The 11216-nt window shown below is 48.0% G+C and overlaps 1 protein-coding gene across 1 annotated transcript; it reads right to left on the reverse strand.

Annotated features, from left to right (window-relative positions):
- Nucleotides 1-482: 482 nt before the first annotated feature.
- Nucleotides 483-9136, reverse strand: LOC126536062 (uncharacterized). Its single transcript, XM_055073526.2, has 3 exons — nucleotides 7412-9136; nucleotides 2778-3379; nucleotides 483-2187 (listed from the first exon to the last, which is right to left on the reverse strand). Exons 2-3 carry the CDS (start codon nucleotides 3315-3317, stop codon nucleotides 781-783), a joined length of 1947 nt encoding a protein of 648 aa, XP_054929501.1. The 5' UTR covers nucleotides 3318-3379; nucleotides 7412-9136; the 3' UTR covers nucleotides 483-780.
- Nucleotides 9137-11216: the final 2080 nt, after the last annotated feature.

An 11216-nucleotide genomic window follows, 5' to 3' on the forward strand; every position in this document is an offset into this window, starting at 1 on the left:
CGATAACGCAAAACACGAGTGCGCTCACTGGCGCTACCTTATTGGTCAACACTGTTGAGGGCTATAAACGTCGGCTGTTCGGCGAATAACTTTACTTGCGCCAAAACCCTGGCTTGGGATGAAAGAAATGTTCGTTTTAAAATTTGCTTTTCTGGGTTTTTTTTCTTTGGTCTTCATACACGAGCGATCGGCATATTATGTGGGTATAGTTCTAAAGACCACCCTTCCCCCTGCCTTGGCGAGCTATTGATGCGCTCAAGAACCGTTTGTATTTCTTTTAAGACACGCGACCTTTCACATTCATACCTCTTGAGGAGGTCTAGTGATGTGTAAGCCTCTATGAAAATCCTGACAGCCTGATCACTGTTGCTATCAAAGTGGCTTTGCAGCGAAACAAAGTGAAATCATGCGATCAATTCGACGTGTCTACAGAAAACCTTGCATCTCCAGGCTAGAACGATATTCTAACTTTTAGAAACCCCTTATCATTTTTTAAATTTTATTTTACAACACTGAGTCCCGGGACTCTGAAAAGACAACAAGACAGGAAAAAAGGAAAAGAAAAAAAAACACACACAGCCGCTAACTCAAAACTTGACTTTTTCCTGCCCCGTGCCAGTTTCTCAACGTGCTCGAACAAACAAAAACAGTCCAAAACTCTCTTGCCGCCCCACTCGCGCCGCGCTACAGTTTGGACTAAAAGAAAGAAAAAAAGGGGTCTGGCCTTCAACACTTTGTGCAATCATCAGGGGCCACCACCACCGTGGCCAGGGGCGTCACTCATTTCTTCTTCTTTACCTTGAGAAACCGTGGCAGCAGCTTTAACTTCCTCTTCTTTGACTTCTTGGTGGGGCTGTTATTGTCGCCGTCGCACGTCACCATCTGCACGCCAGTCTCGATGGTGTTGCTCGTCGCCTGCACGTACTTGGATGGCTGCGGCTTCTTCTCCGCACCGTCCGCGCACTGCAGCGCACACCTGCTGCTTCCGGCACCTTTGTCGGTGGGGGCCGGGTTGTTGATGACGGTCACCTCGACCAGGTCGGCCTTCACGAGCGGCGACATTCGGAAGTGGTCGTCTCCGCTCGACTGCGGGCAGTAGTCGCGCAGCGAGGTCTGGCTCGCCTTCTCGCCGACCGCGCGGCTGCTGTTTCTCGCGGGGCTCCAACTGGGTGAGGCCCAGATCTCCTTCTCCTCGGAGCGCGCAGTCGAAGAGGCGGCCATCTTGGATGCCGCAGTGCGCTGGCTGCTACTCTGGCTGATGCTGCCTTCGCCCAGGTTGTTGCGGAAAGGGGTTGTCGAGTCCGGATGTGATCGCTCGTCCCAGCTAGAGCGCGACTTGATAAAAGCCTCGTTCAGGTACTGCTGGTCCGCGTCTTTGGGCGTGGAGCCGGCCAGCGATATGCGACTTCCCCCTGAAGACAGTCCTGAAGACGCCGGCCCACTGACCATGGGGCTGCTGCTTCCTGGAGAAGGGTCGTCGGGCAGCGGGGATGTCTGTTCTTTCCAGAATGAGGGCAGACCAGAGGCGGCAGCTGTGGCGCCGCCGACGCCGGACGATGACGCACTGGACTCAGACGAGTTCAATATGCCCATGACCTTGGCGGCGGCAGCCTGTTCACCTTCGGACGTACTTTTTTTAGCTGCCTTCCGTTCGCTGGATGACTTTTTCTGGGAGGCCGCTGCCGTGCCTTCGCCATCCGCCTTGGGCTTGTGCAAAAAGGTGTAAGGGTTGTTCGCCTCGTGAATGTTTCGCTCGATGTTCGCGACAACCTTGGAGAATTCCGGAGCGTCCGCGATGCCTCTCGAGGCCTTTGAGAAGCACGGCGTGTCTGCTGGCGTGGAGGACTCTTCTTCCAACAGGCCCGCCTTGGATTCGCTGTCTTCGTTCTTGTACGCGGGGAACTCTTTGACCACGGTCTTGTCATCGCTCCGGCTAAAGATATTCCACAGCAGACGCCGCTTCTTTTTCTCGGGCACCACTGGTTCGACCGGTTCCTCCACTTGGATGGTCGTCGACGGCGGCTCCGGGCTTGGAGCGGCAGCAGTCTCCGTAGTCACGACTTCGGACCTCTCGATGCACTCGATCGTCTCGACGTTGTCGCTCACCCTGTGGAACTCTTCGTACGTTGTTCGCAACACACGGCTCTCGTAGCAGCCGTACGCCTGGTGACAGCTCACCGTCGTTACCTGCAGGAAGACAGTAGAATACACAGTGCCGTACTCCTGTACCATGCTTTTTTGAGCTAATATACGCAAGAAACGTCTTGACGTACCGAACGAGAGTATTCACGCGGGAAGTTTCAGCATAAAGTTGTGTGGTCCGTTTCCTTACCTCGCCCGGTGTCCTTGCGCTGTTTTGAGTCTAAATGTATTGATATGATATGATATGAGCCTCGAAGTTCTAAAGTTGGTCCCCGGCCGCACCAACACGCACGAAACAGTTACGAATCCTATACCCTTTTACCTTACTACCTATCAGGAGCCATTTCAAGTAATCAGGTCGCACTTGAGCGCAAGTAATCTTATGCTTGTGTTAAGCGAAGAACCTCGACAGTAGGGACACTATAGAAACCTGCGCAATCATGTAAAACGCATGAATTAGCATATATTCAAACTTTAGAAAATGCTGCGCTAAGCCACAGCAACTCGGAAGACAAAGCATGTTGTTCTTGTTCACTTGAAAAAATCTGCGTTATATGGGGCGGCGTTCTTAAATCTCGATGCTTTTTCCAAACAACCCCGAAGTCGATCTCGCCGAGCGAGCTCACTCTGCGCACCTGCTCGCACTGGCTGGGGCTGTCGAGCCTCGTCGACGAGCGGCTGCGCGCCACGGCCGCGGGCACCAGAGGCAGGAAGCCCGAGGGCAGAGGGTTCCGCGCCGGTGTCGCCGCCGCGGGCCACGTGTCGTCGACCTGGCTGCGGAGCCGGGGCGATGAGAACGACCCACGCAGCGTCGTCTTGGCGCTCGTGCAGAGCCAAGGATCCGAGCGCGTCACGCTCTTGACCGACGGCGAAGGCGGGTACACGGCGGACTTCTCTTCCACGTACACGGGAGCGTGCGTCTCGAGCCTGGGCTCACAGAGCCGGCTGTACGGCACCAGCGGTTCCCAGGGCCCCTCGGGCTTGTAGAAGGCCATCGCGAACGTCGACACCACCAGCCCCATGATGATAAAGAGGAAGTACATAGCGTTCGTGGTGATGGCGAGCGTGACCGAGATCGCCGCGAACACAAGGAATGTTCCCATCCAGATGAGCACCGACATGAGCACCACGCGGAGGTTGAGCCGATATTTTGGAGGCGGCGCGATCTCGTTCATGGTGGCCGCCTCCGGGGATGCCCCGCCACCTCCTCAGGCCCGGTTGGCAACAGTGCTGGGAACTGCGGACGGTGAACGCAGCGTGGTGGCCTCACTAGGTGGGCGCGTTATGGCATCATCATCAGCCGCAGCCTATCGTTATGTTCAACGGTATGGGACGAAGGCCTCTCCTGGCGATCTCCAATTACCCAAAAAAAGGTGAGGCGTGCAGACAGGACACAAGAGACGAGAAATGGACAACACGAACGCCGACCATCAACTGAAGGGAGCACAGAGGCGAAAAAAGAAAGAAGACACAATACTCATCTGCGCAATCCTTACCAACTAGCTCAGCTTTCTGTCGTCCTAAGCTCCAATTACCCCTGTCTCGCGGGTAAGGGCGGTGGCGTGAAGTGGAGGTCGAACATCGGATGTCTACGCTATGGCATACAGGTGGCTAAAAATAAAACGCGATCACGACTGCAGGTGCTCAGTCACTTGGTGTATAAGCAACGGAACCGCCAATTGGAGGGCTAGGTGAGGTTCGGGTTGCAATGTTTCCTTGACGTTTTAAGTTCTCAGACTGCAGCAACGCATCCCACGCGTGCTACCGCATGTAATCATGATTCTGCTTTAGCCTTGGGTGTTTATTCTTAGATGCATGTCTGCTAGAGCACAGGCTGCGAAAGGAAAGTTGAATGGCAACACAAGTAAATCATCTTTCAACCCGGCGCTCTGGTAGAATCCGTGCATGGAAGGCTATGTCACCCACTCATTCGTTGATATCCTTAAATATATAGTAAGAATCAACAAATTTCGTTGAAACTATTCCAATGTGATGGAAAAGAACATTATGCCAAATTTTGCCACTTCGTCAGTCTTTATACTGCGAACACGCGTACAGTACAATATCCTGCGCTACCTAATACCGAACAGTGCCAGCTTGAATTCAGATTGTTCGACATCAACACTATATGATATCTCAGTGATGTGTACCCCACTTTTTCTGTCATATACTCTGACTGTGTCATTGATAATGACAGGGATGGGATGTAATACCCTGAAAGGGGTCCTTATGTCCTTATGCAATACCCTGAAAGGGGTCCTTAAGAGACAATAAATTATGATGATCGCAACCTCTGATGGATGTGGAAAGCTGGTGTCGAAGCAAGCATCCAGGTTCGCTCTACCATTGCCAAGACACGACTTCTGGTGTGTACGCCAAAAGCAAATGACTCCTGTTCGAGTTCCGAGAAGTTTCAAGAAATTATTCACTTCAAACGCGTAACTGCGCGTAAGTCAGCGTAGCTGGAGAATCGAGGATGCTGACGAAAATAGCTGTGTTAGACAATATCGAAGCTTTCAAGGGCGGCAGCTGGTTCTAATCTAAACGTACACCAAAACAACGGATCAAGTTATTCGTTTAGAAGATCAGATTACACTCCTGAAGTAGCTAATAGGTCAGTTTTCTGGCACTTTATTGTCAGAAGTTGGCGAAAGCAACATGATTCAAACATAACACAGTGTACCCTCCCTTTTTGTGCTGCATGTATTAGTGCTAGTAAATTATAATACTATTGTCTAGCAGTCTAACAAGATTCTATGTTGAATGACACAAGCAGCTTTAGCTCAGAATATAATATTAAAGACATGCCATATATTGGTACGCTCTTGTTAAGCAACGGCTGCATAATTAAGGGAAAATGAGATATCCACGCAATCCTAGCAACTGCTACAAAGGAACCCCCATACGGGTTCCTTGAAAAAAAAGCCTCGCAGTTGAAGAAAAATTTGCCCTGGTCCGGGACTCGAACCCGGGACCACCGCCTTTCCGCGGTAGCTGCTCTACTGTCTGAGCTAACCAGGCGGCTAGCAGATGGCAGGGCTAGGTCGAATTTGTCAACAACTCGAAGCAAAAGCAAGAGTTTGATGTAAGTTATGCGGAAACCCGCAAGATAGAGAGAATTAAGGGAAAATGAGACATCCACCTAATCGAAGCAACTGCTCCAAAGGAAATCGAGGGTTACTTCTCTCCACCTTGCGGGTTTCCGCGGAACTATTACGTCAAACGGCTGCAGAAGTTTAGACAATATTTGTTGAAATCTAAAAGAAAAAGTCAAGTTCTTGTGATTCGTATTTGCGAAGCTCTTATTCATGCGCTCAGGTATTCATAAATATTCATGAAAATGACCCCTTAAAAATATACCTTTTCAACTCTGCAGAAACCTTGACACGCCATATTTACATCTTCATGATTCTGCAACAAGAATCTTCTCCATTATAGCTGACCGAAAATTTAAAATATTTAGGCATTTAATACATCTTTTTAAACTGCATCGGTATTTCCGTAAAGTAACCTTTTACGAAGCTTAACCTTAATTACGTAAGCAGTAATACATGGTATGCCTGCTGTTGAGTATATGCCTTAAGAGGAAGGTTTAGCTCAGGCCTAACTCCGACGCGGCCTATTCAAATACAGGTAAAACGCAGAGACCCTTTTCTGAGATAACCCCTCGACCGATATTAATGAAATTTGTTGCATTTGAGAGAGAAAGGTAAATTCAAGTGACTGTTGGAAGCGGAATTTCGATTTAGGGCCTGACATTGCATTTGAAAGAGAAAGGTAAATTCTAGTGACTGTTGGAAGCGGAATTTCGATTTAGGGCCTGACATTTGTTTAAAAATTTTTCAAAAATTCCAAACTTCGAAAAATAATAGAAGCACGAAATTTACAACTTCATAGCTCTGCATCAAGAACAGATATCGTGGTTCTGTAAACAGCATCCATTAGATAATTCAATGCGGACAAATCCGATATGTCAATTTATATCTTACGTGAATTTGTTACGCTGTGAACAAGGGTTCTGCAGAAGCTGTATTTCCGTATTACAAATTTTCTTCAGATTCATGTGTAACATATCAATCTTGTGAACTTTAGATTTACTATTAGATGTAATTCACAGAATTGTGACATCAATTTTCATTGCTGAGTTGCAGAGTTGTGAACTTGATTGTTTCGTATTCAGAAAAATTTGCGATTGTTGCCCATTTTTAGTAACAAATTGAGGACCTAAATCAAAAATTAGAAACAAGCAGTTATTAGATTTTAAGTTTCCCTTTAAATGCAATAAACCTCGTCAAATTTGGTGCAGTGGTTGCCGAGATAAACGAATTCTCCTTTTCCCTGTATTTAGATGGGAGCACCCGAGCTAAAGCTTCCTCTAACCGGGTACCAGCGCAATAGCAGTATCAACAAGGTTTATGTCAATCGATTCCAAATCTGGGGTTTTACTTGCAAGAACGAAGATCTGATTGTGAGGCACACCGTAGTGTAGGACTCTGGAATAATTCTGACTACCTGGTGTTCTTTAACGGGCACCCAATACATTTTGCATTTCGGCGGCATCGGAACGTGGACACCGCGGCCGGCCTTCGACCCACGTCCTCCGTGTTCAGCAGCGCAACGTCATAGTCACTGAGCTATCGTGGTGGGCAAGGTCATGTCAATGGCCGGATTAGAAATGAGCAAGTTCTTAGGTTATGAGGTATCACGTGCGTGAGAAGGATCGGAAGGTAGCTGGGATCGAACAAATCTTAGAACACTCTCAAAATTTATGTAATCTGAAGATAAATTTTGGTTTTAGTTGGGAGAGGTGAAAGGGTTGTTCAGGAGCTTCAGGTTGGCAGTGGTTAGGTTGGCAGTGGCTTTCTTCAGGCTACCAGCGGAAGCTACAAAAACCGTGCGCTGTGCATTGAAGGATGCCGCGCTCTTAATTCACGCATCGTTTCCGCAAAGCAGTGGCCTTTCCTGGTTCCTCGGCTGTCGTCACCAGTCATTACGCCGAGTAACCTTGCGTTATCGACAACTCCTCGGGACAGGCGGGGAGAGTAGTTTCTCCCGATCTTGGGTGATTCCCTGGCCCTTAAGCGAGGTCGGAATCTTTATTCACGCTGAATTTGTCCGCGAGCAGCCCAGACTGACTCGGCAAACCCCGCTCCGCCTCCACGAAGCGCCTATATCGGTTCCGACACCGGCGCGCGGGGGCCACATCCGCGAGGTACCAGGCCGACGCGATGCGCAGGTGGGCGCAGAGGCCACGCGGCGACGCACTTACTGCTTACGACGTTGTCTCCGGCGCCGCGATGGGGCCGCGAAAACTTCATGGCTTGTGGCACCGAGTCGTTGTTTTTCGCTGCGTTTTCGCTACATTGGCTCGCCTCTTGGAACTGTATCGGCGCGTCGCGCGCGATGCGACACTTCGACTTTGTCGGTGCCGGCCCAACGCTGAGCTCGCGTGTGTTTGCAGCTCCGCGACTCTCAGCATTGGGTGCGATTTTTATTTTCGTTCTTTCTTTTTTTCTCCTTATTGCGTGGCGTTGTGCGCAGCCGTCAGTATCGTGGATAAATAAAATACGACAGCTGGGGAAAACGCATACCGCCGGTCTGTGTGGAAAGAGCCGCCGGCTTCTTGGCCAATCCCCCCATAGTGGGTGAGCGTCAGAAGTGCGGAGCATGCAAGCCGGCGACGGGCGCATCCGCTGATGACGTCGTTATTCGGCTGTAGTACTGATGAATGCATGCACGGGCTTGGCACAGTGAACGAACATACAGATCAGTGCATGCTCGCCGGGAAAACGCGATAAGTAATTTTCCTAGCCCCAAGGGGCGACCACTTTTCTTGCGAAGAAACGCCTGATATGAAAAACAAATGGCGGAAATATTTTAGAACGAGAACCTTAATCAGTATTAAAATGAAAAAAAAGACGAGCGAGTGAGAAATGTGATTAAATGAGCAACAATATTAAAAGGAAGATTTTAAGTTCGAGTATGGAGTTTATTGGGGAAAGGGGGAAAGGCAGCTCTCGCCTATAGTGTTATAGTTCGATAAAGAAGAAATGGTTGAATCCTCGTATGATTTCCTTGTTTTCATTGTCTGCTGGCTTCAAACAATTCTCTTTATGTAATATTAAAGGAAAACGCTTAAGTATGGCAAGACCGGAATATTTACTTTGTGAACCCGTCATGCACTTTGTTGCAATAAAATGTCGAAGGAAGAAAGAAAAGAAACTTTATTTTTCAAAAAGAAACTTCGGCTTAATAGCAAGAATATGCGATGGCAGTATATTATTTCTTCTTTTTTTTTAGTTTCGTGCCCTAACCACGTCGGCAGTGACGTCGGTACTGGTGTTTACAAGTATTCAATCGGAACTTCCATATTTCAGTTTCTCTTGAAAGTCGTAACCAGAATACCTTCTGGAGTATAACGTGCCAAAACCTCGGTCTGATTATGAGTCGCTCCGTAGCGGAATATTCCGAATTTGAGCATGTGGAGTTTTTCATTTTTTTTTAACTTCCAGCTAAATCTGAGTACGCGTGTGTTTTTAACGCGAAGCATTCTTTGCGAACTTCGGGTGATTTGAGTGTGTCTGTCTATCTATCCAGCCTTCTACGCCGCGGTGCTATAGTGGTACCTACCATATCATAGAGTTTCTCACTGTAACACCTAGAGGGTAATCTGGCGCCACCGTCTATGGGAGTTTCTTAAGGGGGCACCGTGCCGTCATGGGAATGACGGTATATGTGTCTGCGAGGCTCGTGTTGGCTGGTGTTGTAAGAGGCTTCGTCTAAAACGTGGATATGGCTACGCAAATAAAGCGTTTTCAAAGTAAAATCTTCATAAATTGTTTCCATTCACGCATATTACATCTTTACTCACCCACGATGCATGACCAAGCGAAGAAAAGCAAGAACAGACGACCGACTGTTTCAAAGCGAGCGCGAACCTTGTCGTCTGTCCTCCAACTTTAGCGGCCCGCTGATACTTTTTACGTAACATGTAGTCGTACACACAATAACAAGTTCTCATAGTTAAACAAAACATGTTTTCGCGTAATAATAAAGCTAAAACAGCTTTTCATGTGCTGTTCTAGTAGAAAATGAATCATTGTGACAGACGGAACGGTACTTGCCAAGAGCGTCTTCAAGGTGTTCTGTCTCTACGAAAACGATGCCAATCCGAATCCACAATATACCGGCATTCCCATGCCTACCACAGCGCAGCAGCGCCAGATTTCCCTCTAGGTAATGTAGTGAGAAACTCTATGTACCATATAGAGTTTCTCACTATATTACCTAGAGGGAAATCCGGTGCTGCTGCGCTGTGGTATGCATGGGAATGCCGGTATATTGTGACTTCGCATTGCCATCGTTCTCGGAGAGCCAGGACACCTTGAAGACGCGCCTGGCAAGCACCGTTCCCTCTGTCACAAATATTCATTTTCTACTAAAACAGCACTTAAAAAGTTGTTTTAGCTTCATTATTACACAAAATCATGTTCTGTTTAATTATGAGAACTTGTTATTGCATGTACAATTATATGAAAAGAAAAATATCAGCGAGCGGCTAAAATTGGAGAACAGACGACAAGATTCGCGCGCGCTTTGGAACAGTTTGTCGTCTGTCCTTGCTTTGTTTCGCTTGGTTATGCATTTTAGGTGAGTGAACTGCACTGGAAGATGTAATATGCGTGAATGAAAACCTTTTATGAAGATTTTACTTTAAGAACGCGTTATTTGTTTAGCCATATCCACGTTTTAGACGAAGCCTCTTACAACACTAGCAAACAGAAGCCTTGCAGACATATATACCATCATTCCCTGATCATTCCCATGACGGCACAGCGCCCCTTAGGAAACTCCCATAGACGGTGGCGCCAGATTTCCCTCTAGGTGTTATAGTGAGAACAACTATGGTGCCTACCAAGTTGAGCCGTTGGTTATACGCGTAGTGCGCGCCGATGGACGCACCACTGGTGGCGGCCTTGCGCAGAACACACGGGAGAGGAGCCAGCCGCGCGCCGTAGTTTGTTTTGTCGTTGACAGTGCTTCTCTATCTCATTCACGTTTTCATAGCAAAATAGGCAATACACTTCGCATGTGTGGGGTGGCCAAAGCTTCAAGGAATGTCGAAGAAGAATTGTTGCAAGGCGGGGGCTGAAATACCGGCGAAAACGTGCCGGCGATACGGTTCTAATCATTCCTCGCAAAGCCTCATCAGCGGGAGCAACGGTAGCAATGGATCGTCGCTTCGGTGGTAAATTTCTTGTTCTCATCCTTTCCTTTGTCGCGTCGGTGTTTTTTCCACTCGATCATAGTTAGACGCGTAAGCGACGAATTTCGTCAGCAGCGCAACATGCGGTTTAAAGGCATTTCGCTAAAGTTCGGAATGCCGTTTGCCGCTTATATTGTGTTCCGCTCCTTTACCGCGTTGGGCTAGCTAGGCAGCACGACTGCACGAGCGCATTGTGTTGCATGTCAAAGCTACTGAAGATTGAAAGAACTGAAATTGTTGGTTTTATGTGGCCTGGTAAATCCTCGCACCAGCTCTCACGCATTTCATGTTTTTTGGATCTATTTTATGGGTGGTTTCGCACATGTTTAACTGTTGCTAGTTGCTTCATGTGTAACTCTTGTTGATTCTTTCGAGCTGCAAGGTTTTCACCCTGCCTTGTTTGTAAAAGTTATAAATCACGCTGTGTCTTATCGGAAGGATACCAAGCAAGTGCTTCTTTAACAGCTTCATTCTTTTCGCCCGAGGGCATCTTAGGTATTGTGGTTTTTTAGGAAATGTGTTTAGAAAATAGGTAGTTCAGGGCGAGAATTGCTGATAGTTGCTGCATATGGTATTTCTGTTCCATTTCTCGCTGAAAAGTTCGCGTCACGTATGGGAAGTCATCGCATCTCGATGCTGTCTGAGCAGACTTAACACGCCGAGTGATTTGCTTGTTTCACAACGTAGTCTCTTCTTGCATGGGAACTTTGTACTCAACTGAATTCTTTCTTATTATTCTTACGCCGCAGAGGACTAAACCCGGCCTTGCCGCCAGCGCTCATGTACTTTCACTGGCGCTGCTCTGCCT

The sequence above is a fragment of the Dermacentor andersoni genome, chromosome 4, assembly GCF_023375885.2.
Source record: "Dermacentor andersoni chromosome 4, qqDerAnde1_hic_scaffold, whole genome shotgun sequence".
Taxonomy (NCBI): Eukaryota; Metazoa; Arthropoda; class Arachnida; order Ixodida; family Ixodidae; genus Dermacentor; species Dermacentor andersoni.

What these genes read in the sequence shown, in the direction of transcription:
- LOC126536062 (XM_055073526.2), bottom strand. Translation starts at nt 3,317, where the DNA reads ATGAACGAGATCGCGCCGCCTCCAAAATATCGGCTCAACCTCCGCGTG. An exon ending in GCCCCAGCCAGTGCGAGCAG is followed by an intron (nt 2,188 to 2,777) that starts GTGCGCAGAGTG and finishes GTCTTCCTGCAG; the next exon opens with GTAACGACGGTGAGCTGTCA.